Source organism: Aquila chrysaetos, chromosome 4 (assembly GCF_900496995.4).
Source record: "Aquila chrysaetos chrysaetos chromosome 4, bAquChr1.4, whole genome shotgun sequence".
Classification (NCBI taxonomy): domain Eukaryota; kingdom Metazoa; phylum Chordata; class Aves; order Accipitriformes; family Accipitridae; genus Aquila; species Aquila chrysaetos.
In genome coordinates, this window is record NC_044007.1 from 75,992,242 (window position 1) to 76,019,196 (window position 26,955).

At 38.9% G+C, this 26,955-nt stretch overlaps 1 protein-coding gene across 9 annotated transcripts in view; it reads left to right on the forward strand.

Annotated features, from left to right (window-relative positions):
* Positions 1 to 26,955, forward strand: part of COBL (cordon-bleu WH2 repeat protein) — a 211,184-nt gene that overhangs the window by 91,045 nt on the left and 93,184 nt on the right. For 6 of the 9 annotated variants that reach the window (XM_030011755.1, XM_030011752.1, XM_030011753.1 and 3 more), the window contains 6 exons: positions 2,383 to 2,589; positions 10,607 to 10,817; positions 11,569 to 11,797; positions 13,865 to 13,909; positions 16,324 to 16,418; positions 19,824 to 19,907. In XM_030011755.1, coding sequence (XP_029867615.1) covers positions 2,390 to 2,589; positions 10,607 to 10,817; positions 11,569 to 11,797; positions 13,865 to 13,909; positions 16,324 to 16,418; positions 19,824 to 19,907 — 864 coding nt within the window. In that variant the 5' untranslated portion in view covers positions 2,383 to 2,389. The remainder of the gene's footprint in view (positions 1 to 2,382; positions 2,590 to 10,606; positions 10,818 to 11,568; positions 11,798 to 13,864; positions 13,910 to 16,323; positions 16,419 to 19,823; positions 19,908 to 26,955) is intronic. The other 3 variants (XM_030011757.1, XM_030011754.1, XM_030011758.1) reach the window with 3 other exon arrangements.

Consider the following 26,955-nt stretch of genomic DNA (forward strand, 5'->3'; position numbering starts at 1 on the left):
AATTTACTTCTAGCTCCTTCATCAGCTTCAAAACTCAGTCATTCTTCACTTCTCCCTTGAAGTTTCAAGCCTCTTCAGTTTCAGTTGGTTACAGTTTCATGTTTATTTTATTACCATTGCTTTATTTCCTCTATCTCTGTTCACTGTGAGATCTGGAATTTACAAGTCCAGGTAAATCATAATTAAAACCCCCCTGTTTCTGCCAGTCTCGGGACACTTGCCTGCTTCTTTTCTTCCCACCCCCTTTGGTACTTTGTCAGGAGCACTGTATTGGAATTGTCCCCCACATTATAGGACGAGCTTTAAAAACAATAAAGAAAAGCTTATTTTAAGAAAAAAATTGATGTGAATCTCTGTAGCTACTTCTATTGATGCAGTTGATGTTATGGAGGGAAGAATTACATCATTTGTAAATTGATCTGAAGTCCTTAAGTGTTGCACTGTGTGATTGTAAGGCTATGTTGGCATGATCTGGATTTATGCAAAACTCCCATGTCTCTCACCACCTGCTTACAAATAACAACTGTAGCCAAATGTAAAGGGATCTGAGCAGAAGTTGAATCCCAATGTCTTTTTTTTTTCTTTTATAGACATGTAAATAAATTAAGAGTTTGGTTCACGGACATACAGAAAGTCAAGGTATTTTAACAAACAATAAAGCCTTGAACTTTTTACCATCACCTCCATGGGGAGGAGCGGAGGAGCTGCAAGTTAGTGGCTGATGACTGCATGACTCATTGGGTGTATGTATGATAAAAAGTGAATGTTCAGGGAAAATTTCCCATGGAAGAGAAATTGCTGTACGCTAGTAAATATGGCAGTAGCTCTCCCTACGTATTTGTAGAGAATGCTCTTTGTTATGCACACAGGAAATGAAAGGAATTGCCTGCATTATCGCTAATTTTACAGTGTCCTGCTGAGGTCTTACTGAAACGTGCATTTTCAGGGCAGTGTGGTGATTTTTTGCAAGTTGAGACATGTCACAGAAATTGTTGGTCAAATGCAAATACTGATTAAAAAGTGTAGAGGGTTTGGATTGTTTCTGAACTCTTCTTTTTTGGTGATGTGACGTAGCTCTTGCATTTTTCTCTGACAGGAGCTTACATTGGTAATCCAAACTGTATGTTTAGTCTTTGTATCTGTGAGAATACAGGTTGTCTCTAATTAAAGAAGAGTTTGGTTTGGTATTAAACCTGTTCACCTGTTCTGTTTTCAGTTTTGTTATTTTTCCCCTGAACACAGTTCTGCCCTTGGCTGATTCAACCAGTAAGCTTTGCAGGCTTTTAAGGGTTAGAGTGCTTTTTCTGTACCCTTCTTTTCTGGACTTCTGTTTATGTTGTTCGCAGGGTGAAAATGATGTGCAGAATCGTAATCTCTTCCTGCACCCTAAAAAGAGGCAGATTAAAAAATGCAGGCAGTAAGCCTGGGTAATAATTTCTCAGTAAATATTTTACTGCTTTTTCCATCTGTTACACTAAAATCTGACTTAAACTAGACATAAATCTAGTCAGAAGAGGTCACTGGAATATTAATCATCAGAATTAATCCTTTTAGACATGTGCTTGGTATGAGGCCAGCTATTCAGACATTTAACAGCGAACATATGTTGCTTATCTGTCTGGCAGCTCGCCAGTGAAGTAAACTTTGAGTTTGTGGTGGTTTTGTATCTGTAAAGTACACTGCTTGTTTGGTGCAAGTTGATGCAGTTTTTCTGTATGTCACACATGGCACGTAGCCTGCTACTGAAGAATGAGTTCTCTTCAGGGTGTTCTCAAAGAGCTATAGTCTCTTAGTGTTGCATGGAAAGAAGTGATATCATCCATGGTTGACCTTTTCATGGTGCTTCCCTATGAAGTACGATGAGCCAAATTTAATACTACTTACTCAGAGCAGAGGAAGAGACAGTATTTCAAGCAGAGTAGTGCTGTGGAACCCAAATACAGCTGAATGAAACCTCACCCTGCCTCCACTCCTGCCGTTCTGACTTGGAGGAAACATTCATTTATGTAAATACAACTCTTTCTTGAGTCAGGTCTGGACTGGACCCAGCATTTCTGTTCTCTCCTCGTAGGAGCATGCTTCGTACTCGACAGAATAATGATTATTTCATATCCTAATTATGGAACTGATTCATCCCCCGGGGCATGGAAAGCAAACAGTAGGAGTGAGTGCATCATTAAAAAAGTAGCGTATTTTTAGAGAGGAGGTAAAAATAAAATGCGACTCTATTGAAAAATTTCATGATAAAGAAAACCAGCTTGCATTAGAGGAACTTTTTAAAGCAATCTGAGATTATGGCTGAGAGAACAGATTTTGTTAGTAACATGTTTATACTTTGGTCGCGAGAAGTTATTAATTTTCTACTTGCCTTTATTTTTCAAGGAGAAGAATGAAAGCTCGCGCTCCTCCTCCACCAAATCAACCTTCTCCAGCAAGTAGATTTCACAGTGAGTGCAAGTCACCTGCAGAGACAGCTGTAATTTCTGATCAGAACCTTGTGAGCATGAAGGAGAACATGATAAACAGATCGGTGGACTTCACAGTCATTTTACCCAGCGGGGTGGAGCAGAAGAGCACAGTACAAGGAAGGTAAGGCTTTGATTAGCTCCCACTTTTTTGAGCCCTCTGTTCCCAGGGGCATACTTGCTGATATTAATGTCTCCCTTTCTGAGTTGGTGGGGTTTCTCTGCCGTGCTTCTCTCTGCGTTTTAGGCAGCTGTTGTACCAGAGAGTCCCAAGACCCATGTATAAAGGCCCCTCTCTGCTGGGGCAGGAAGTATTTAACAGCTATTGCGTCACTGTTTTCCTCACGGATGACCCTCAGCACGTGTATGAATCCGTCTCTTCCATGTCGTGCTACTGGGCTAGTCTTAGGTTGTATCACATCTCATAATACAGAGGGGGTTTGGTGCAGTGGAATTAGGTGCTGCTGGCAAACAGCAATCCTGACAGTATGCCTGTCTGGAGTCATGCCTAGAAGCAAGTTCAGAAGATGAATGATTCATCACATTCAGAGATCCTGCCTTCACAAATACACTGCGATTGTGTAGACAGCAAAGCATCTGCTGGTATTTAAGAAGCCTTTTCTCTATATAAAAGTGTATTGGTTTTTTGCACGGCAAGAGGGAGAGGTTCTCCTTGTCTCTGGGTACAACCAAGGGCAAATTGTATTGGAAAGGCAGTTTTGAGATAGTTTGCTTCACCATGGGAGCTCTTTCTTCTCCTCATCCTCTCTGCGAGAACTGTTTTGAAAGAGGGAGACTTAATGACTTTTAAGAAAGAATTTGGAAGAGTTTTAATAATATATTCAATACTGTGATGAAACTGTAGCAAACAATGGTGTGGCCAGCAGTGGTCAGGAAACTGTAGAAAGTGATAATACCAGGTAAGGTGGATATGTACAGATGCCTGTTGATAAATCAGGGTGTGTGCTTATTTTACATTTGGTGTTTGCAACAGTTAGTCTGCATTCCTGTAAAACTACTCTTCTTGGTCTGATATATTAGTCTATTTTGACTGTTTGTCTATTTGTGTATTTTGATGGCTGAGGAGGATGTGTACAGCAGCGTATAGTGTCTGATACTTCATTCTTCCCCTACTCTTCTTGTAGAAATTAGTGTTCAGTGAGCCACTCTCAGGAGACCAGTGCAACTTGTGTGGGTCAGCCCCAAAGCCAGAGTGATGTTAAAGGTTTTAAAGGAAAGCAGTGTTTATCAGAGCTCTCAAATTACACATTTAGTGATCAAGTTTTTATGGGGAGATTTGGACTTAATGACAGAAAGAAGAGAACAGACCGGGAAAGTAGATCAGGACATGAAACTCGCTGGCCATTAGATCCCAAAGAAAGGTGATATCATTGGCAAATGCAAGCCATCTGGGAGCTAACAAGAGGCCAATCTTCATGCAGAATTTTATATAGAGAGATACATAATTGCCATATGGTTAGAAAAGATTTTCTTCTCCCTCAAAAAAAAAAACCCTGAAAACACATACTCCAAGAGCACAAGAGTGGTGTTTTAATGTGACCTTTTGAAGAACATACAAGCTACAGGAGCAGAGAACAAGTGGAAAATCCTTGTACAATAAACATTCTGTCTCTCGTATAGGTGTTTATTATCACTACCATTGCTATCACATACACTGAGACTGAGTATTTTGATCTTTAGAGTCTTTAGTTTGTTGACTAAAACCTGAAAGAAATGTCAAAAGACATTAGATCATAAACCTTAGATCTTTCCGTGGGGTTATTTATCTCATCTACGTTAAGCACTCTAAACAACGAAAATGTTCTCTTCATTGTTCTGTGAAGGTGCCCACTTCTCTCCATTGTCTGCATGACAGGTCTAGGCCCCTGATTTAGGCAGCATTAAATTCCTGCTTGTGCTAATCTGCTCATCTGAGTACCACCAATGCCTAACCTAAGCAGGAGGTGCTCTCCCTCAGCGCTGTCTTGAGCACTTGGAGTGGAGAGTTAGTGACAAATGTCAGGCACTGATAGCCAGCTGTGGGAAGTGGAAGATTATGGAAACTGAGGAGGGGAGTAAATCATCCTAACAAGTTATGAAATAAGAAGAGGATACCCTATAACGAACTCTGTATTATAGTGGCATCAGTCTGTGAACAGACCTTGTGTGCTGCTGTTCTTTCTAACCACTGGAAGATGAAATTTCCTGCACATTAACACTGGTTACATTTTTAGGGATGTAGAATACAAAAAAAAAAATGTCAAGAGCATCTGAAATTTTTACGGGATGAACTGTCTTAAGTTTCCAGGTTTGGATGAAAGCCCAGGCTTTTTCATCTTTTTGCATTGTTTTGGCATTGCAAACTGGACAGCTATGAAGTACAATGATATTCAGAGGTAAACATTTAATAATAAAGATACTGGATTTAAAAAAAAAAAAAGTTTCATTTAGTTTGAAGCAAGTATGGGAGCCAGCGCAGGTAATACTGTATTTTCCCTGTTCACTCTTTTTACCTATGCTGATATCATGGAAGGACATTTCAGACAAATTCTGCTGTTGTTTATACTGCTATAAATCTTCAGTATTTTCATTGCCATCATTATAACTGCATTCTGCAAAATCTGCTTTTGGGTAACCTGGGGAAATAGCTTTTCTGTTGCAGAAAAATTTGCAAAACCTTGCCCTGGGCATCATCATAATGAACAATGATTCTGTAATTTCAGGAAAGCAGTTCACAGAGCACTGAAGTACACTAGAGGACGTTTGAAAATATAACTACTGTAGCTAATTAGTATCACTTAAGGTTATTATAAATGAACCAAGCTAAAAGTCAAAATCATCTCTTTAAATTTGTTCATTGTATGTAAGCAAAGCAGCACATTGTTAGTTTTACTTTGTTCTCAGTAATAGAAAGTTCCTATAAGTATCAGCAAGAGGGCTGAAAATTCTCATTGAATTTTCTTGAAAGATAGTTCAAGAAAAAAAGAAAGTGTGCTCTTTAAAGATATTTTATTGGAATCTGGAATTTTTAAGTAGATTTATTTATAAAAGTTAACTCAAGCTGACAGTCTCTCTTTAAGAGTTTATTGCCATCTTGTAACACACAGTTTATTCTAGATTTTGGAAATACGTAGTGCAGATTTTAGGACAAAGTTGAGTCCTCTAAGGAGTGTGTGCAGCAATAGAATAGTATTAAAAAACAGTTTTCTTTTTTGAAATGATTGGTCCCTGTGAACTCTGCTGTAAAACATGTAGAAGAATTCATGAAAAACTGTTAGCCTTTTCTCCCCTGAAAAGGGTTATAAAATACCCCCACCAGTAATCTGTATATGTACTGTTGTATGAGCACTAACTGATGTGCTGAAAGAATAGGCAGGGCGTTGACCACTTACACATTTTGTGCATAGAGATCTGTAGCAGATCCACACAAACTGTTAGCAGGTCTGACAGAGGCGATGGCTAGACATTTAGTAAGAAAATAAGTGGAAAAGTTCACAAGAGTTACCAGAAACTTTTTCTGTTTGTGATTCTCACAGGTAACTCTTTCAATGGGTAACCTATAAATAAAGGGATCATGCATCTCTCTCCATTCACACTGAGTGTCACTGAGAAGGACTTCCTCATTAACACAGATACAGACATTGAGTGTTAGCAGCGTGAGAAGTCAGTAGTATTTGAAATACATTGCAGAAAAATGGGCATGTTTGAAGCTAAATGATGTTTGGTTTGGAGTTGTCAGCACGTGGATGACCGATAAGCAGAAGTGTAGACTGGACAGTTGTTGCTCCTGCTGTTATCTTACATGTTATACAAATTCTCTCATACATGTGATGCACAGAGAGCAGGATACTAGAACAAATAATAAACTATCTGAAGCTGTAGTCCCATTCTGCAAGTACTGGAGGACAGACCTCAGTGCAGAGTTTGTGTTATATGGAGCATAAAGCTAATGTCATCACAGAAAGAATATTCTCACATAATTCTCAGTGAAAGACTCTTAAGTGGTATTAATTGTGGGCTTATAGTCAACATACAGAACAGTGTCTCAAGAAAGACTGAAGGTGTGAAATCAGCCCAGGTTGGTAAAATGTGAAAGAGGTCTTGTTAGAAGAAGATGAACAGGGCATATACAGCAAGAGGGTTAAAAATGAGCTTAACTAAATACTAAATAGGGGTCAGGTCAAAACTACAGTAGTTCAATGTAGGCTTTAAAAAAAAATAAAAATCTTACTGGAATAATTTACAGAGTAATTTAAGTTGGCAGGGACCACTGGAACTCACCTGCTCTAACTCTCTGCTCAGTGCAGGCCTCACAAGAGCGGATAGCTCAGGGCTGTCTCCAGGCAAGTTTGAATACCTCCAGGGAGGAGGTTTCTGAACCTCTCTGCACCCCTGTTCCAGGGCTTGACCACCCTTGTGGTGAAAAAATGTTTCCTTGTACCTATGTGGAGTTTCCTATGTTGGCACTTGTCTCTAGCCCTCTTGCTGTTCACCGCCGAGATGTGTCTGGCTCTGTAAGGCTACCGGTTGGTTCTTACGGACAGCAGCAAGATTTCTCTTCACCCTTCTCAAGGCTCAACAAACCCTTCTTGTGTGTCATCTTGGTGTTCCTTCTTTGGACTTGCTCAGTTATGGAAAATAAGAGCCAAATATACATGAGCAAAATAAGAAAAGAAACAGAAAGCATTTATGAGTATCTGTTTATCACGCTTCCTGTACTACTTTTGATGCAGCTTGCTATTGTATACATTTCTGGTTGTGTAGGAAAACTTCCAATCTTTTCATGAAGTGCCTGCTGTGCTTTGGAGCATGAGAAAATAATAATGACTAACGCTATTTCCTGTTTTTAAATGCAGATAGTGAAAGCATCAGAGGCGTGAGGTCACCCCCTTTACGCTACTGTTTTTCTTTTCCAGTCATTTGTCACTTTAGATTCCTAATGTGTGTTTAGCATTGACCTAAATAAAGAAGATCCTTTCTTTCAGTTTGTGATTTTTTTATAGGCATTTGTAGCATGAAAATAGAAGGTAATAGGCAAGTCAATGTCATTTGATAAAGTACAACTTTGTCCGACACATTTATTTCCTAGAGGTACAAGACTGTATTTTAAATAAGGAGATTAAGCTGAGCCACACCCAAAACAGCCCAGTTTTTTTATGCCTCTTAAACTATAGACGTCTTTGCTGCATTTTACTGGTGAACAACAGGACACAAGTGGTCTGACACACTAAAACTTGATCAGGACTTCGGCCTGATAAATATTGCTGACAAAGTAGTTATTCTTTACTGTCCAGTATTGGTGTTAAATGTCAAACGGCTTAGTAATAGGTTATCAGGACAGAGCCAAAGTACTTTCTTTTGCTAAGAATAGTTGTCTGAACCATCTTGTCTGAATCTTAAATTGGGTTCATCCACCAGTTTTATTTCTGTGCTCCAGTATTTGCTTATCAGTCATTAATGTTTGGTGTCTATCAGAAAGTGTTTGGTCTCCCCACCCAAAATTGCAGCAACATCTTATTAAAATAAGAAGGTAATGTGTTTCTTAGCTGAGTAGTTGGAGAGGCAGGAGACATTTAACTTCTTCATTTCAGCTTTAGATTTAATCCTTTATGATCAGACCTGCCTGAATTTCAAAGTAGAATATGCTCTCCACCAGGTCTCAAAAGCAGGTTAAAATCAAGTGCAGATACGTGTGAAACAAGACAGAAGCAAAGGAGGGACTGACTCTTTGCATCTTCGAAGAGATGGCTCTTGGAAGATGCAAAGAGTCAGTCCTTTGCTTCCATCTTGTTCCAGCCGTATTCGGCCCAAGGTTACAAAGAAAAGTTGGTCTAGATTAGTAGACGGCTCAGTACCATTCTTTTGCTGTGTTTAGTGGCTCTCTTCTGTTTGTGGCATATACATGGAGTTACTTGAAATAAAACTCCCATTTAAAATCAAGCTGCGGGTTGGGGGGGGAGGTTCAGTGTTTTTAATGAAATAGTTTACGTGAGGCAAGATAACTGTCCAAATTTGTATTAATTATCACAATATTATGCACTACAGAAATATATGAGCGTTCCACATTAAATAGAAATGTCTAGCACATAGAACACCATGTATTGCGGTTCTGCCAGGTTATTTGCTTTTCTGTGAAACAATAGTAATATGGCTGAGGGGAAAAGAACACATGCAAATTTTAGTTTAAAAGAAATATGTCTGTAAACAGACAAGCTGAGATCTTTATCAGCGGACTAACACTTTTTTAAATGCTCACTGCTGCACAGCTTAATGAATATTCATGTAAACGTCGGTGTAGGTGGGGTTCTCCTATAGTTTGGACTTAAGTAGGTGTAAATGTTTTTGTTGGTGTGTGGCATGTTACATATGATTTAAACATGGTTGTGAAATACAGGCATTTGCAACTTGGGGACAGTGCCAGAATAAGTCATTGTGAAATGACCTGTTACAGTTTCGATTTAGATACTACATGTTTCTGTTTAGATGCTGCCTATGTTAGCAGTTACCACAGCACACTGTTTTTCTGAAGCCTCCTATACATATTAATGACATCTGTTTTCCCTGTTTGATCTTCAGTCATCATCTTCTCACTGTGTTCTTCTCTTTTCAATGCGATCACCTATTTCAAATTTTCCACACTTGCCACTTTTTCAGCTCACACTGCGCAACTCAGTTAAACTTGAAATAGGTTACTGTAAAGAAGGTCCTTTCTCATTGCTTGCGCGTGAAGAGCTGTCACCTACATGTATTTTAGTCTTTTGCCTGTTAATAAGGGATTGTTCTCATTTTCCATTCTCGTCATCTTTGCCAGTAGCTCTCCAGGGTTCTACCCCAACTTCTTGAGCGGTTGTTGGCCAACAACATATACGTAGAAAGAAGATGGGCAGCCCACCACAGAGTATTTTCCCAGATGCTGACAGCTCGCAGTTGAAGGGCAATTCTTGAGCTGTGGTTGTAATGGTGGTAGCTGATAACCTGTGAAGGATTTTATTTTCTTTGAATTTGCTTGCATTTTGAATCTGTATACAGTTTCACCAGTTTACACATTAGAAGAGATGCCAATTCCTTTGGCAAATATGCTGTCTATGCATTTATTTTAACTTCCTGCTAGAAGAAAAATATCCCATGTATATGACAGGCTTCAGGTACGGCTGGTAATTTTTTTCAACTTACGTTGTTTTGTTGATGACAGATACTGGTTTATGAAACCAAAACTTTTCAGAAACATAACCAGTTTTAACAAACCTGTTTTCTCTGATTCTGGATGGAATTTTAGGGAGGAAGGTTGAAAAGAAAGAACCCTTCAGTACGTTGGTAGAAGAGAATTTCTGGGTGTTGAGGAGCATAGTTCATATCTGCTGTGTCAGGCAGTATCAAGCTCCAGTGAATGTTGAGTTATTGACGCAAAATGGAGTACCTCCGTACAGAGGCATGGAATAAGAGAGGGGCAGTGACTGACTCTCTTAACCTTGTGGTTCAAGAATCACATCTGCAATAAGAGTTCTTGAGAATGCAAATACTTGAAATCGGATGTTTTTATACAGGGTTAATATTCTCACCAAAATAAATACAGAAGGGATCTCTTGTAGTTGGAAATATTGCTCGTGTCAAGTGGATTTGGGGTGGGGAGACGACTCAAAGTTGTAAGCTGAAAAATAAATAATCCTGTCTACCTTTTGTTCCAGATTTAAATGCTCCATTTAAAGTTGCGTTATGTGACGGTTCAAATCTAGGTAGAGTTCACCGTACCGTGAATGCATCATTTATTTAGATCTTGTCTTCATGTTAAAGAACAGGATTTGAATTGGAGAATGTAATGTATGGATTTAACAGATAAGATGGACTTTGTCCGCTCTCAGCTTATGTTTGTTAGTGCTTATTGGCACTCTTGTCTGCCTCATAGTGAATAGTTAATTGCCAGCTCATAAAAGCACACTGAAGTGCGAATATATTTAATTCCTAACATTTTATCTGATCTGTTTAGCATTTCAAAGCATTAGCACTGTTCCCTCTCAGAGATGGTTAACTAGTGACACATCCATGGCTTGTATTGTGTTTTTTTCTCCTGTATTAAAACTGAGGTAAATTTTTAGCAACTGTGTTTTCTCTCATGCTAACAGTGAATGTCTTCTTCCCTGCAGTAAAGCTGTGATGGATCTATTGGTTGATTTATGCAGCCAGTATCGCTTAAATCCGTCCCAACATAGTCTTGAACTGAAGTCTTCGGGAACTCAACAACCTCTGAGTTACAAGCCAAACACTTTGATAGGAGCACTGGACGTACAGACGGTACTTCTGAAAGAGAAGGTTCCTGAAGAGAAGACAAAGCGACCTCTGCCAAGGGTCCCTGAGGTCAGTACTCTATAGGGCTAAAATGGTGCTATGAAACATCATTTTTATTCCTGTGATTTCTAGCAGTTCTTGCAGTCTTTGTGTCTTCAAACCAGATGGGACAGGCTTGAGACTGACTATAACCTGCTTTGCTAGCTTCACTGATTTGCATGCAGACTGGCAGGTGCTAGTCTGGACTCCAGCATTTAGACAAAATGTTATGTTGCATGTTGTTGAATAGATGGAAATCTGTTCTTATAAAGACCCTTGATTGAAGACTGGGATGGCTGAAATTTGTAGTAGTGGCTGAAATGAGGGTTGTGGGATTGCGTGGAGGTAGACAGGGTTTTGGTGGTATTTTGTTTGCCATCTTTATTGAAGATATGGGAGAAGACTGATCATTACTAAATGTATTTCACAGTATTGTGAAGATTCAGAAGTAGCCATTTGCCAAATATATTTGCCGAAATTTTTATTATTCTGAATTTGTATAGCTAATTACACTGTCATGCCTTTCAGAGTGGTACTTGTAAACAATCACAAGTTATGTCTGCCTCGATTCCTTTTCCTTATTCGCCTGTTCTTGTGAATGTCTCCTTAGTTGACAGGGGAGTTCTGAGTTTTGGGGTTTTTTTTTAATAATATTTATTGCAGTGCAGTAAGTCTGCCTGGGAGGAGTCAAGACAATATGGAAGTCCCCAATGCCTTTCTCATTGTAAGAGAGCCTAGCCATCACGGAGGGAGAGCTGAGAGTTTGTGTTTGTTTCTGCAGAAATCTGTGAGGCTGGTAGTGAACTACCTGAAGACGCAAAAGGCTGTGGTTCGAGTTAGTCCAGAGGTGCCTCTCCACAGCATCATCCCAGCTATTTGTGAGAAGTGTGAAGTCAGTCAAGAGCACATTGTTCTTCTGCGAGACGGCATCACTGGGGAGGAGCTGGAGCTTACCAAGTCCTTGGAGGAGCTGGGAATAAAGGAGCTGTATGCCTGGGACAGAAAAAGAGGTGAGCTGAGACTGAAAGCGGTCGCTACAGAGTTCGATGATGCACCCACAATATTATGGGCAACCTCAAAGCATTTGTGCTCTTGTTCCTTTGGGGCCTGGCTGAAACAGCAGAGTGACATCGCAGTCCAGAGAGCAGCGCGGGTTTGTTCAGTGAGCTGTGCCCAGAGCGGCAGCCAGGACAGCAGCGTGCCCAGGCGTCCCTGGCTGCTCTTGGGCCCTGCGCCAGGCTGGGCTGGCCCCTGGCAGGCTGCAGGTTGGCCCAGGGCAGAGCAAAAGGAGGAGCTTTGCTACCTCCCGAAGCTGCTGTCGGTATAGGTGTGCGTTACACGGGGGCCTCGTCCAGGCAGAGCCTCTCACCTGCCTGTGGCGTGGGTTGGAGAGAAAGACAGGCGAGACATGCCATAATGATGGCAGCTGCGAAAGCTGAGAGGCAAAGGCGACAGACCAGGGCTTATGAGAAACAGACCGGATAGGCTCAGAGACGGTTCCTCCAAAGAGCGAAGTTATTCACAGTTTAGTGAAGAGGAGCTAAGAGGTATTTGTATTTAAAATTTTGCTCTCTTGTTTATTCACCCTCACTTTCCGTTCTCGTAGACAATATTGTAGCGGCAGCTTCTTGGGCTTGAGTTTTATCAGCCTGATTGTGTATTCAAATAGCATAATTACGCGATGTGCTTTAAAAATACACATTGACAAGCGCTACTTCCTTTGAGGTCAGAAAGTGATATTCATTAAAATTGTCTCCTGCAGTTTCTCTCAATCGGTATCACTTCCAGCACAGTAAATGTCCTTATTTATTGTTTAGATAACGTCAATCTTGTAGGTGCTGAGCAGCAGGCTTATTTTTTATTTATATAGTTATTTATTTATGTTGACGTTCCGTCTCTTCTTTCAAACTCCTTTGGTAAGTGACAGTTCTACCTCTGTGTGAGTCAAATTTCAATGAGTTTAGACTTTTAAGTAAACTAAATGTCTCTTTTTCCTTTGAATTGGTAGGATGTTCAAAGAAGTGGCTGACAGCATGTCATAACTCAATTGCATGTTTGTTTGGGTTTTTTAAGACATGTTTACTGTAATTAAGCCAACCATTTTGGAGCAACATATTGAACATGCAGAGTATTCAACAGGATACATTCAGCATACTTCAGGGACAACTTATAGAGTAATTATCCTAAGCCTTCCTTAAAACTCTTTTCCTTTAAAATGAAAGTGATGGTGTATATACTGGTGTAATATTGGTCCTCAAATCCGGCTGTAGCCTGTACAGTCAAAACCAAGACTTTACTTCAGGGCTGGGTTTATAGCAGCAAATTACATAACACTTCATAGTGTGCTGCTCTCTGCATTAGAATTTTTTTTATATTTTATTCTTTTTTTAACCTTTCAGTATACCTTTCATTATGATACCCCCCCACCCTGATCCTGAGTGTATTTCAGCCTTTTCTGCCTTCCTCTTACTCCGCACATTGGTGTCTGATGAGAAAACGGGTAAATACACATAAAATTTATGAACAGTTTCCTTTGTTACAGCAAATTCCTTCTTCCTGTGTTCTCATTTGTAATCTCCAAGAGGAATAACCCCATTGGTTCAGTAGCAATTGGTCTATGAATTGTGCATTGAGTAGCTGTCTAGTCTGTTCAGTTATCAGAACAGATAGGTTTTTAAAACACATTCCCACTAACAAGTAAGGCATCAGAGGTGCTGAAAGCATAGGCTGTGCTTGTAAGAGCAAGTTCTAGAAAAACTTTGTGCTTATCATTCTCTCCTTCCCTGAAACAGAAGTACTGAGTGCTGAAGGATTGTTAAAAGACAAGCTCTGCTGCCACCTGCTTACTTAATTTGATTTAGCAGTTGAAGCAGCTTCACAAGTGAATCAGGAATTAATACAAACACAGGTAAACTGCTTCTAGTAGCAGCTCTGCATGTCTGTTGTCAGTCAACATTTTTTTCTGTAATGCTTAGGAAAACAAGTACTAGGAGTAATTAATGAATGTGGTGGTTTACGAGGCAATATTAAAACTTTAATATGTCTTCTCTTGTCCTTTCATTGCCTGCCTTTTCCAGTTCCTCCATCAAAAACTCAGTCTGAACCTTCTCTGAACTATAGAGGTACTGTACAATGCTGCTGAGGAAAAACTGTCTTTCCCTTCACACTATGTTTAATGTGGCTTTGGTAGATGGATCTTTAAGAATGTTGCATAAAATGCTGTAGAGAAACAAGCTTTTTTTGATCTGTGTTGTCTTTTGCAAAGTGTTGTTTACATGTCTGCTTTTGGTCAGAACACACACTGCATGCTGCTTTTTCAGTAATTGTCATTAAAATGCTAGCAATTAACAAATCCTGTCATTTAACTGTTCTGTGATATGATATGTTTCTATACAGATTCCAAGCCTTTTCAGGTTACCTAAAGCATGATTAGCTGAATTTCAGAAATACTAACATTTCAGAGGTCTCCTGGCTTCAAAATTTATTTAGTAGCAAAGACAGAATATTTTGAGATCTGTGAGATCTTCCACTGATTTCAATTTACATGAAACGAAGCATTTTAATATCAAACCTATGTATACACATTGGATAACTCTGAATAAATGCTGACTTCTGAATTGCTGCGGTAGGTAGGGTTTGATTAGATTACATTGGTGCTTCTGCTTCTAGTTAAACAGAAAATGTGTGATTTAGTATATCCTTTTACCCCACTGAGTCTGTTATAATACATTGCTTAAATTGATTTTCCCCAAGAAAGGTATGGTTGATTTCTAACTGGCTTTACTTCTTTGCATTACTAGTAAACACAACATAACAAAAATAAAACTGTGGATAACTCTTTAAATTTTCAGGAAGGAAAGAAGTCCACCTCCAATAGGTGACAGCCATCGAGCAAATCTTAGCTCATGGCCTATTGCCTCTTGGCTTCACTAATGCCCTAATCCTCTGTCATTACTTGCTGTGGCTTCCTCTTACGCAGAACATAATACTAGAGAGAATATCTACTGTATTTGTTTAAGAAAAATTGATAGAGATTTATAAAGATTCCTTGTTGGTTTGAGATGATACACCATGTTTAAAATCCCAATTTATTGGTATTATGCAACGTTTAATGGCAACGTTGACAATCAGCTGTTACTGACATAGCTTATGCTAGCCTTCCATCATTATCATTCATAGTTGAAGACTGTGTGAGTAAGGGAATCATGATCCACATCTAGTTGCAGCCCAGCCCCGAGCAGAAAAACAGCAGGTTTTGGAGAATGAGCATAGGCACAGCTTAATATTTGAGGAGGGTATTAATTTATGACTGTATTTTTTTGCAGTAGAGTTGCAGTGTTTCTTAAGGATAGTTTCTCCCTGTTTTCCTCTGGGTTCCCCATCTTTACTCTTCTGCTGTGTTTTGAACTACTGTATGTGCTTAACACCTTCTAACACCTGACATTGTTGGTATGCTAAAGTGATCTGTGTGAAAATCATGTGCTTTGTGTGAAATGCAAATCAGTTTACTGGAGTTCTGGGATGAGGGTTTTTTTTTTTTGTGAAGTCAACGTTTATTTTGTGTCAACAAGCAAGTCATTTTGCATTTGCTTCTTAATTGTTATTAAACAAGTAAAGCAAATATTACAAGAGAAAGCAATTTTTCTCTGTACATTAAACTTTCTGTGTGCTAGTGGGATACTCTGATGTGCTTGGAGCCAGGGAGAAACCTTTATAGCATTATGCAGTGTCCATTAAAAAAAGTGGAAGAGCTTTACAGTCTGTATATTGAATGTCAAACCAGTGGCTGTTCCCTGTAATGCTTGACCTTATTTTGCTGATCCAGTTTGTCTGGTGTGGGGGAAATTGAGCGGAGACTAAACTGGCTGAGAATTCTTACAGTTCTTTAGCTGGTTCAAGGAGGACATGCATGTTTGAGCTCTTAGTGCCTGAGGTACATATAAACTCGCCTCTTCTCCCACCTGAAGTAAAAGCACCAAGTTGAGAAAAGATGAGCACAACCAGCTGTTTTAAGTTCTAAGGAGAGCCCTTTTTGCAAGGGAAAGGTCTCTTTCCTCTTCGTGGAGCTTTATCCAAATCCACTTTGAGAGTCTTTCTGTTAAGTTCATTGTGTTAAGTCAGGCCTGTGAATTGTTGAAGGTATTCACCATCATCTTTTTTTTAAAAGTCTGTTGGCGTTTTTTTTACTATTACAGTACTCCATGAGTTTTAAGTGAGACATCTAACAAGCATTTCTGAAGACAAAGCGACTTGCTCATTTTTTTGCCTTTTAATAAGGATTACTAAATCGTGATAGAAAACTTAACTGTAGTTTATTAAATTACTCCATTTGTGTCTATTAGATTTTGGAACAAACTCAGAACAAATAAAAGTTTGATGAAAAAGTAAGTGCAGGATCTGACAGTTACTTAGATAATTCAGTTCATAACATCTCCAGTTCATAAAAATACAGCATTAATCCAGGATGTTTTAAAATACTGATCTTCTGAATCTTTATTTCAGAAATGTAAAAAATATTCCATTATGATTGTTTCAGAACCAAGTCGAAAGGCTTCAGTAAGCAATGATGCAATAGAAAAAGAAAAGGCAAGACTTCTGGGATTGTTCAAAGCTGATAGAAGAAGCAGCAAGGTAAGTGTTCAGCAGTGTACTGCCTTACTAAAGAGAATTGTTTTCTTCCCAGATGTATTATGTCTGTGGATGGTGTTGTTTGTTTGGGGGTTTTTGTTTGTTCTTTCCTTCTTTTCTCTATTCCCTCTTCCCTTTTTCCTTGCTTCTGTTAGCAGGTGCATAAAGTATGTTTAATCAGTGCAGCCTGATGGAGATACCAGCTGCTTATTGACAGTCAGGCACATTGACCATTTACTGCCCCCCCCCGCCCCCCCATGCTGTGGGGTCTGTGGGTGTTAACAAAGGGCAGTAGTTTCAAGCAACTTATGTCCGCTAACTGGTAGTGCTCACATTACAAAATGCATTTATGAAAGAACTGATGTAATGTAGTACAATTAAGATATCAAGTAGGAGTGTCTTATTAACTCTTCTGTGCATGGGTGATAATCTGTTTTAAAGCATTTATATCTTTAGGAAGCTCTCTGCAATCATGCTATTGCCATCTCCAAGTCTGTAAAACCAGTGAATCAGGTGTAGAAGAAATAACTTGCAGTACTAAACTGAAGGATCAGTATCTGCTGGGGTGCATGTTAGGCATTTTTAACTTTGTTTTTAATCTTGAGTTGGAAAATTTAAAAAAGGAATTTCCTATAAAATAATTTTCTTCTGTTGACCTGCCTTTATGAAAAATTTTTCATTCATCACAGAAATTAAATATAAAAACCCCTTTATAACTCAAGAACATAAAACACTGGGCTTTTAACTTCATACTTTTTGCATCCTTCACTACAAATATTGGTGTCAACTGATTTTGATTGTAAAGTATTTAATAATCCAGGATGCCAGAGTAAAAAGGGATTTTTCTTTCATTTAGTTTAAAAAGTCCTCCAAGGCTTTTGCAGTGAAATCATAAAATGTGTGGCTGATTAACTGGTACTAAGAAACATATGCTTGTTAGTGGACCAGTGTTTCACTTACCCTTCCAGTCTTCTCAGTTATGTTTTTATAACTGTGAAAGCTTTCAAAAATCTTTATTAGTTTTCTGCCCTTTCGATTATGATTGAATTTGGAGTGCTTTTGCTGTGGAATAGCTTCCTTTAGGGACACTGGGAACTACTGTGTTGAAAAATCTGATCTGTCATGGATGCTGAGCTATTCTTAACACCTTACAAAGGACACATGGAAACTGTATTTTATGAGACAGGAAGTCAGTCACTTTCAGAGTGTTTATCCTCTGTAAGAAAATATTTCCCATTTAGAAGGGAACAAAAGTGTAACTGGGGCAATAATGCTGTATCTGCCTGAAAGAATCAAGTAGACAAGGGAGCTCAGCTTGAGCCTCTAGAGCACACTGCGGGGCTGTAGTTCCTCTGGAAGAACCAAATATATTACAGCATGCAGTTTCTGCATTATAGTTTGTCCTCTGATTCAGTTTTTCTGAACTTCAGTATGAAGTGTGTGCTCTCGGAGTTCTAACTCCTGAAGCAGCTCGGATTTAACTTGTAAAATCTATACGCTTGCAACCTTAGGAAAAGTTGCTACGAAGCATCCCAATTCTGTGGTCACTGCAGTGGGTTTCTCACAGCTGAGTTTGGGATGAGTGTCCCAAGATTGCAAACTCCTCTCTTTTTTTCCTATTCTCTTCCTCGTGCTTGTTAATCACAAAGGAGGTGATACTTTGAGGGGTTTTAAAATACAAATTTTAATAGATGTTAAGGATGTTGAGGATCAGTTAACAAGTTATAAGCCTGGGAAAAAGTAGGAACTGTACAAACAAGTATGAGAAACTACTTCCAAATCTGAGGTAAAGGTGTAAGTCTTTCTTGCTGCTAGTTCTGACAAGTTAATTGACTTTTCTTGGTCATTTCTTTATTGGACTCCTGCTTGCAAAGGACAAACACTCTCTCGGAAAAGAAACTAAATCAGTTACTTTGTTTAGTCTAGCAAGGAAGTCATTGTTGCCTTTTCAATACAAACCTCTAGGAGTTTGAACCCAAATAGATGGAAGAATTACTGAAACCCGAAGATAGTGCAGCACACAGGAGCAAGCAGGTGTTAACTAGCCATAATACATCTGGCTTGGTATTATGGAAGATCTCTAGCCAAAAAACAGCAGTGAAACTGCTAAACAGACTTAGTTAGCAGAATGAGGTCAAATTAATTAAGTTCTTTTAAGAAAGGATTTGGTAGGTTTATAAAGGGATTATATGATGGCATGCCCTGTGATTTTAGGGCACTGGAATCGAAGGCCCAGATTTCCTAAACTCTGCTCTTTACAGTTATTCTTACATTTTTACTCCTCTGCAAGACTTAAGTTGGTTCTGCTTATTTGTTTTATTTTTTTGTTTATTTGCATTATGATTTGCAGTGATGCTGTGTGTGTATGTATATATGTAGTCACGCATAGTCTGTATTTTAGAACTATTTGATAGTAAGAATTGTCCAAAGTCTTGCACAGTAGTAGCGCTGCAGAGCTGCAGGCATTTACAAGGGGAGGGCAATTTCTTTTACCAGGGAAGAAGAGTATTAGCCTGTGTTGCAAACTGTGCTGGATCAGGTGTCACTGCACACTACAGGCCTACGCTCAGATTTCCGTGCCCACGCACATGCTTTCTTTCTCAGCTAGCTCACTGAAAGCAATAATCGTGGTATGACAATACACTAGATCTAACTTTTTGAAAAAAACTTTCTGCTATATTAAAAACATCGTGACATAGCATGAAAGCAGAGTCCTCCTGTTCTCATGGTTGATACAAATGTGTTGAAAGTATTTCTTTGGTTAACTTTGTACTGCCAGGCTTAATGCCAGATCAGGTATCATCTTGTTCTCTCCATTCTAATTTTATGCTGGATCAGTTACCCTCTGTTCTCCTGCAGCTAGCATAAAAAACCTAAAGGTGGTATGAACTCTGTATCTTTTTTATGTGAAATGTAGTCATGTGCTTGAGGCTAAATCCAGATCAAATTGGCACTGCTAAGCAATCCAGTAGAGCAGAGGCCCTGTGCAGACAATCATGGGATCTGGGCTTAAGTAGGGAACATGCTAGCGCACAGAAACAGTCCCATCATTGACAGGGGCACGGAAGAAGTTCTCTGCTTGTTCCACTGTGTGTGTGGGTATAGCAGAGACTCGCAGTCTGGTCCCTGGTGCTACAGGAGTTGCTTACTACCTATTCTCCTCCTTGCCCAAGAATTGTTCTGTTTCTTTATATTCTTGGTGTTAAATTTTTTTGCTGATAGATTTCTTAGGGCCTTGCCTACATCAGAGAAATTTTGCAGACTACTAAAGTTTCTCAGCAATCGGGTCCAGCACTACTGAGACAGTTTGTCTTGGTTCTGTAAGGAGGTTTGATGCTTTGCTCTGGCGTGTTTTTGCTGTTTTGTTTCCTTTGCTGCTGCTGTGTAGGATACTTGTTTGTGTTGCAGACAGAAGAACATTTGAGGATGAACAGAGATTGTGGTGAGGAGGATGTTTTTAGTTCTGCATCTACAAGTGAAGGAAGCTTGGATGTAAGTACTAACACGGCTTGTAGATGCTATTGCCTTCCTATTAGATCCCGCAGTTTGAATAACCAGAAACCACTGCTATTCCTGATGCTTAGCCAAGTAGAAATAGCTTACTTCTTAGCAGGCTTAGTTACTTGAGTGCACAGTTCGCTTATCTTGAAGAAGTTAAAATGCCATGCACTGTCTTCAAATAAAACTTGCTAACTTCACTATAAATAAAGTTTCTTTCGAAGTTAAATTCTAAGCAGTTGTGAGCAAAAAGTGTTTTAACCAAGGACATAGGTGTTGTGACTGTAAGACAGTGACAGTACTGCATGATGCAAGAGTATGTTTGCCTTATCAGTGACATTTAGAGGGCGCTGTTTTCTTATAAAACCACACCTCTCATTTTTATCCCTTTACATGTCTTCTGCAGCATGGCAGCATTCCATTTGTTTCATAAGTAGCTCGGGGGTAGAGATTACTTTTGCTTTAAACACTGGAAATAACTGAAAGGTTTTTTGTTAAGTACTTCAGTAGGTTTTGGGGTACTAAAATCCTGTGAACTGTATTTAGAAAGGTTTTTAAGTGCCTGACAGACTACTAAATTATGACAAATTAGGTATCTAGGAAGTGTGAATCCTAAATATTTTTGTAAGGCTCTTCTGGTGGATTAGTAATCAGATAAATGGTGTGTCTTTTTGTTGCTTTTCATTACTTGGCTTTTTGTTACCATATTTTCAAAACGTGGAGAAGAGGCTGTTGATGACATGATAGAAGCCTGAAATGTAAGGTTCAGCTCTGAATCCCCCTTTCACAAACAGGTATTTGGAAAAGGAGTGCTGATCTGCAAAATGTACAGCTGTCTAGCTACAGAGAAAGGTGATGGAAGATAGTGGGAAAAATGGAGGAGTGAGAGAACAAATCCCAGATAAAAAGGGTAATATAAAAGAAGTCAAAAAGGAGAAATAGATGGAGAAATGATTGGCTGCGAGGTTAAAAACCACCTACCTCTGCAAATGTGAAGACTTCATAATGAAAGAGTACTGAAACAGGAAAGCTGCTTGTAACACTAAAAATTTGGGTGACACTATAAAGATGAATGTTTTAGTGAGAGAGCTCTATTAATATATAGTGCTACTAGAGGGTGATGTGGGTATTTGAAATATACTAGGTAAAAGTATAGAAAAAACATCACAAGCTCTGCCAAAATAAAATCAATTTGTGGTTAGTATTTACTGCTGTTATAAATTAATCTCAATATCTTGATACCCAAGTACTAGAAGATGAGCAGGAGGAAGAGGAAGGATTCCAAATGAGGATATGAAGGTAGTTCAGATACTCTGAACTGTCTTTTACACTAGTGTGTGGTGCTTTCCTTAGAAGAGAGACATCTCTTAATTTATTTTTGTAGGAAATCTTGTAGGGCAAATCATAAATGAAGTTTGTTGGTTTTTTTTTTCCTTTGATATTGATGAAAAAAAGTTTCAAAACTGCCTTGGACATGTAACTGTCTTCTAAAGGCACAGGTGATAGGGAGCAAAGGGATCTTGAAGAGCTAAAAAATGTTTTCTTTTTACTCAGTTACATGTACATGTCAGGGATTTAATTTTTTTTTTTCCCCTTTCCTCTTAAGAGCAATTAATCTTCAAGAACAATGTAGCCATTGTTCAGTGTTTACATCTTTCATTTCTGGCTTGACACCTGTATTTGTATGACCACCAATCCTGCTAAGACATAAATACATGCTTAAGTGAACGTATTGGCATAGTTCCATTTATTTTGGTACTATTCTGTTAAAGCTTGCAGAAGATGTATAAAATTAGTCTAACAGATCTGCTCAGCAGCACAGAAGGTCCATTCTTTGAACAGGCTAGATGGACTTCAAGAAAAAGGTCAACAACTGTGACGTCTTAGGTGAAAAATTCTAAAATACTGTAAATTTGTCATAGATAACTTGTATTAATGTAAGATAAAATTCAGGTGGGAATGCCAATGAAAGCATTTTATAATTTTTAAAATTCAGCTTAGCAGTTCCTTATGGGCTAGACTTTTTGAGACCCTCAATCATTCTGAGTAATGCTTTATTCCACTTGCTCGACAGATATCCTCACTTATTTACTTTGTTGGAACTGAGCATCCTTATTCAAAATAAGTGGTATATTACATAGCCATATATGCAAAATACACATTTAGAACTCATTACATAGAAGTTTCATTGAACTAAGATAGGACTTTTGGCAAAATGTCATCCAGTAGAGGCTTCCTCTTTTGCAGTTTCCTCAGGTCTACATTCTGTTACTGTTTTGGGTCATCTGAAAGTATTTTGCATTTGCTGTGCGGGAATCAAAGCCAAAGTTTCAGATTTATTTCTGAAAGGAAAATAGTTTGCCATTGCCTTCAGCGTAGTGCCAGGAGATACACTGGCTGGATTAGGAAAATTTTCTTGCCTATAAGGAAATACGTGACTCATGAAGTACTACTGGGGTAATGGCATGAATTTCGGTATGCTTAGTTTAAATCCTTTCCTCAGTATTATGTGGTGGTGATGTGCACTGAATTGTAGAAGAAGTAATAATTCTATTCTGGGTATTGATTGGGTGGTTTGTTTTTTTTTTTTTTTTAAAACTGGGCAATATGAAGGAATGGAATAAAAATGTAAGAAACAAGAGATCCTTAGTATTTGTTCAAGCACAAGTTATATTCGCTTTTTAACCACCAAACCATTCTCAGTGCCATATTTATCTAATTATTACTGGAATTATTAGTGCCTCTAAAAATACTTGGGATTGTTGATGGGGAAGCAGATTTTCAAAGTCAAGATGGGAAAGTCAGCACTTACGCTTGAGGTGAAAGGACATTTGCTCACAGTATCAGCAAAAATAAAGGTGAAAAAAGAAGAATTTGTTAACACCTTAGAGGGTGTAAAAATGCAAGAAAAGAATTCTCCATGACAATCCTCAGAGTGCAGCAGTTCATTATACAACACGCCAGTAAAGGATCTGAAATCTAATGGTGTATTGTAAATGAAACAGAAATCTTTTCCCTTAATCCGTTCCAGTTTTGTGCTAAGCAGATGAGCTTTCTATCTGGGTTAACTTTACACAAATCAAATGCTGTTGAAATACACTTGTGTATAAATACAACATACAAATAAAGCAGTTAGAAGTTGCAGCCCAGTTAACCATATTCCACTTTTTGTGTGCCAAAGGCAGACAGTCAGCTGGAATTTAGAACAGCCGGGGGAAAAAAGGGAGTTTAAGTCATCTCTGCCGCTTGGTGTCACTGTCCTCAAATAAACAGTTGATCAAGATGAAACCCGATATTTGGAACGCAGTACTAAAATTAGCTGTTTTTATTTTTGGGGCCTTCGTGTTTTCATAAATCAAGAGTGAAAAAACAACGTCCCAAGTGCTGAACAACGTGTAGCTCTGATGTGGACTTTGTTTATGTAATAAATCAGCTTGGGAAAAAAATATTTAGAAGTACAGCCAGGGACACTTACCAGAGGATTTGAAACTTCAGCACAATGTCTTATCACACAAGGTTTCTCTAGTTCAAACAGGGCTTCAGCAGAGCAATGTTAGAGGATTTTCACCAGGACCATTTTTAAAAAATCTGGTCTTCACTGTATGTCTGAATAGAGGTGTTACTCAGAATCAAGGAACCTAAATGAAGTAGGGAGTCCAGTAGTTCCCTGCTTAATGAATCTGTCATGGCTATTATTATATATGTTCATGAACGAAACCATCCGAAAATACAATGTAATTTTAAATTCCAAACAGTTATTAGATAGGTTTAGGATATATGTATGGGGTTTTTTATTTCATAGTACCTATGTAATTGCAGTATCATGTTCCAGAAGAAAATACTGTGCTAGTGTTTGAATAAAGTCATCAGGACTTCTGGTGCATTAGTAACCTCAGCAGTCACTTCTTAAATGATGGGAACAGCTATTTTCCGTATAAAGGCCTTTAGAAAATAGATTATTTACCTTTTCAAGGCCTTGTTTGCTCTTAATGCACTCAAACTTTTATGCCCTCGTTGATGGCAGAAGTTATATAATTCATGATATGCTTTCCCAGTTCAGAAGTGGTTGGAAAGAAGGATCAAGTATATTTATGCAAAAGCGATTGGAAATGTGATTTCTCTTCAACCATGTCAGGTCCCAGGTGATCGGTTAATACCATCTACTGTCAAGGATTTCACTTCACGTGGCCACGTACTGTTTTGGGCAGTAGGAATGAGAATACTGCCCATGGCATCTAAATAGAAGTTAACAGTCATCTGTTTTTAACATGTCCTTGTGTCTGACAGTCACATTCACTTTAAATTCCTGTTTTCATGTTCTTGCTTCTTGGTCTCCTGGTAATGCTTAGGATTATGTTGGTTCTGTGTGTTTATTTGTACTAGCAGGGTCAAATCCTGGGATAGTTCTGATGCATTTTATATGGGTATCTATGTACTGTCAAAGGCATAGGTTGTGATCTGGCCTTGAAACAATACTGCTTAGTGTGGTTTGGTTTGCAAAACGTAAAACTCACCAAATTTGAGAGTTGCCTAAATAGTACAGCAGACTGATCTGTTGCCCCCAGTCTTGTGTTACAGGGTGCCTGTAAGCCAGTAGTTAGATGGCACAGGATGACACTAGGGAAGATACAGTATAGTTATAAATGTTTTCATTTGTGCAACTGTTCATGTGACTAGAAGAAAAATAGATTTATTAAATACCAGATATCTCGGGATAAGGTTCACCATCACAGTAGAGTTAGTTTTATTTTGATATCCTGTGATACTATCTGGAAAAAAAAAAAATCATTTTATTGTTAAGTTTCCTCGGTAAGAAGACAGGTTTGCCAGAGCCAACGGGCTTGTGACTGGCATTCAGAGAATTCCAATAGGTAGCAAAGATGACAGTGATCAACTTCCTGTCTCCTTGTCTACTGAGGGCAGGACAAGAAGTAATGTGCTTTATATATAGCAATGAAAATTTAACTTAGATGTTAGAGGGAAAAAAATTTGACTGCATGGAGGTTTTACAAGGGAGCAGGTTATTAAAGAGGCTGTGAAATCCTTATCATCACCTAATCTGTACAACCTCCAAAAATGTCTAGAGAATGAGCTACGCATACTTGATTCTGCCTTGGAGCAGAGGGATAGATTAGGTGGACCATGGAGGTGCCTTTCAGCCAGATTATGGCTGCTGAAGAGATGCAGCTGTACCCACCTCCTTTTGTGGCATGCACTTACAGGATATTAATAGTCTTTGTTCATGTGAATCATAGATGCTTTTACGTATATCTTTAGATTTTTTCTTACAGTATGTGGTAGCAGAAGGCAAGAGCTTGAAACAGTGGCTGCCTGCCACCAGACCAAGTTCTCGCTCCAAAGCGCAAAGCATGGTGTTACTAGACCTATTCACAGAAAAGGTCCTTGGAGCTAGTATTAAAAAAACAAAAACAAAAAAACAAACAAAAAATTATCTCAGAACCAGCTGAACTACTCTGGCTCAAAAAAAAAGAAAAGAAAAAAAAGAAAAAAATAGCCTGAGGCAGACACCTGGAATGGAAAGTCTCAGCATCTACGGTTAAAGCATGGTAAAGTTACAAGCTATTAAAAACAGTATCTGGTGAAGAGACATGTCTGTCGGCTGACCCCTGTTCTGTCTGTGCTGCTTAACTTGTACTACCACAGGATTGCCAACTTCATGCATTCAAAAATCACTTGTCAGCTCTTGCCCTCACCACACAAAAGTGGCTTATGATCATGAGATTTGAAAACAAATCATTTAGGGTGGACTTCCCTCCATTTGGCTTCTGAGCATTAGTTCTGTAGAGGTCACATTTCTAAACATTTTTTTGCAACTGTAAAGGTTTTATTAAAAACAGAAGATTATCGTGTAGTCATTTTTTGACAGAACATGCATCTTTACATAAAACTGCATGCTTCAGAGTAAAATCATCACAACGCATTGCATTCAAGTTGTTGCTTTTAAAAAGACAACTGGGAAACTTCAGTTCCTGCAGTGGTTTTTGCAGGACACTTTGAAGGAAATATTCTCAAGAGGTGTTCCGAGATGAACAGAGAGAAATGGATCAAGTTGAATCAAAAGGGCTTGAGTTAGGGCCATATCTACAAAAGGAAATGGACACAACTATGCCTGGCAGTGCCTGTTTTAAATACCCGGCAGTGTGGGCTTCCATTGCACGCTGGATCTAAGCGTCCCAGACTCAGATTTCCCAAGTTTGGAAGCCACTGAAATCTGCACGGCAGGAGTTGCATGTTAAACACTCCCCATCCTCTGTGTCTGCTACCTGGCTCTGCTCAAGATTGAAACCTCAAGTCAGCTGCTAGTTTTAGGTATTTGAAGCTTTTCCTCTAAAAGTTTACCACCTACCACTGTTAGCTAAAATGTGGGAGAGCCAAGTTCAGTTCTCCTCTTTGCCTTTAGAGATACCAGCCAATCTTCTGTCTCTCTCAGGACCATTACTGAGGGAATTATTTCCTCCTTTGCAAAGAAAACCAAAATACTTGCTGGGCTGGAGACTGCCTGGAACAAAGCTGTGAGGTATTCTTGATGTGGGAAGCACCCTTTTGTAAAAGTACCCAAATATTCAGTGACTCAGAAAGAGAGAGCAAGAGCAAGCTTAACTATTCAGACCAGTAACGAAACAGCTTAAGTGCGGTGGCAGCTCTGGGTTCCAGTGCCAGCGCCAGAGATGTTTTTCTATGTTTTATGCTAAGCAGATGTTAGATCCAGCAAATAAGTAGTCACTGAAGCTAGAACTGGAGGATGACTGTTGCTCACTGCCCAGATGAGTGCCCTAATCTCAGTCTCTTTCTAGCTAAACTCATATTCATGTCCATGAACAGAGAATAATCTCCCTCTGCTCACGAGAGAGGGAAGTTTCTTTTTTTCTCAATTAGAAGAAGGTTGTGAACCTGGATTTACCATATTCTTACTGAATGATTGAACTTGGGGCGGGGGGAGGACAAGACAGGAGAGAAATACCGTAGCTGCCTCGGCTAGCAGGTACGTTTTTGTGGAGCCAGGTTTCTTAGTTGTGCCTTA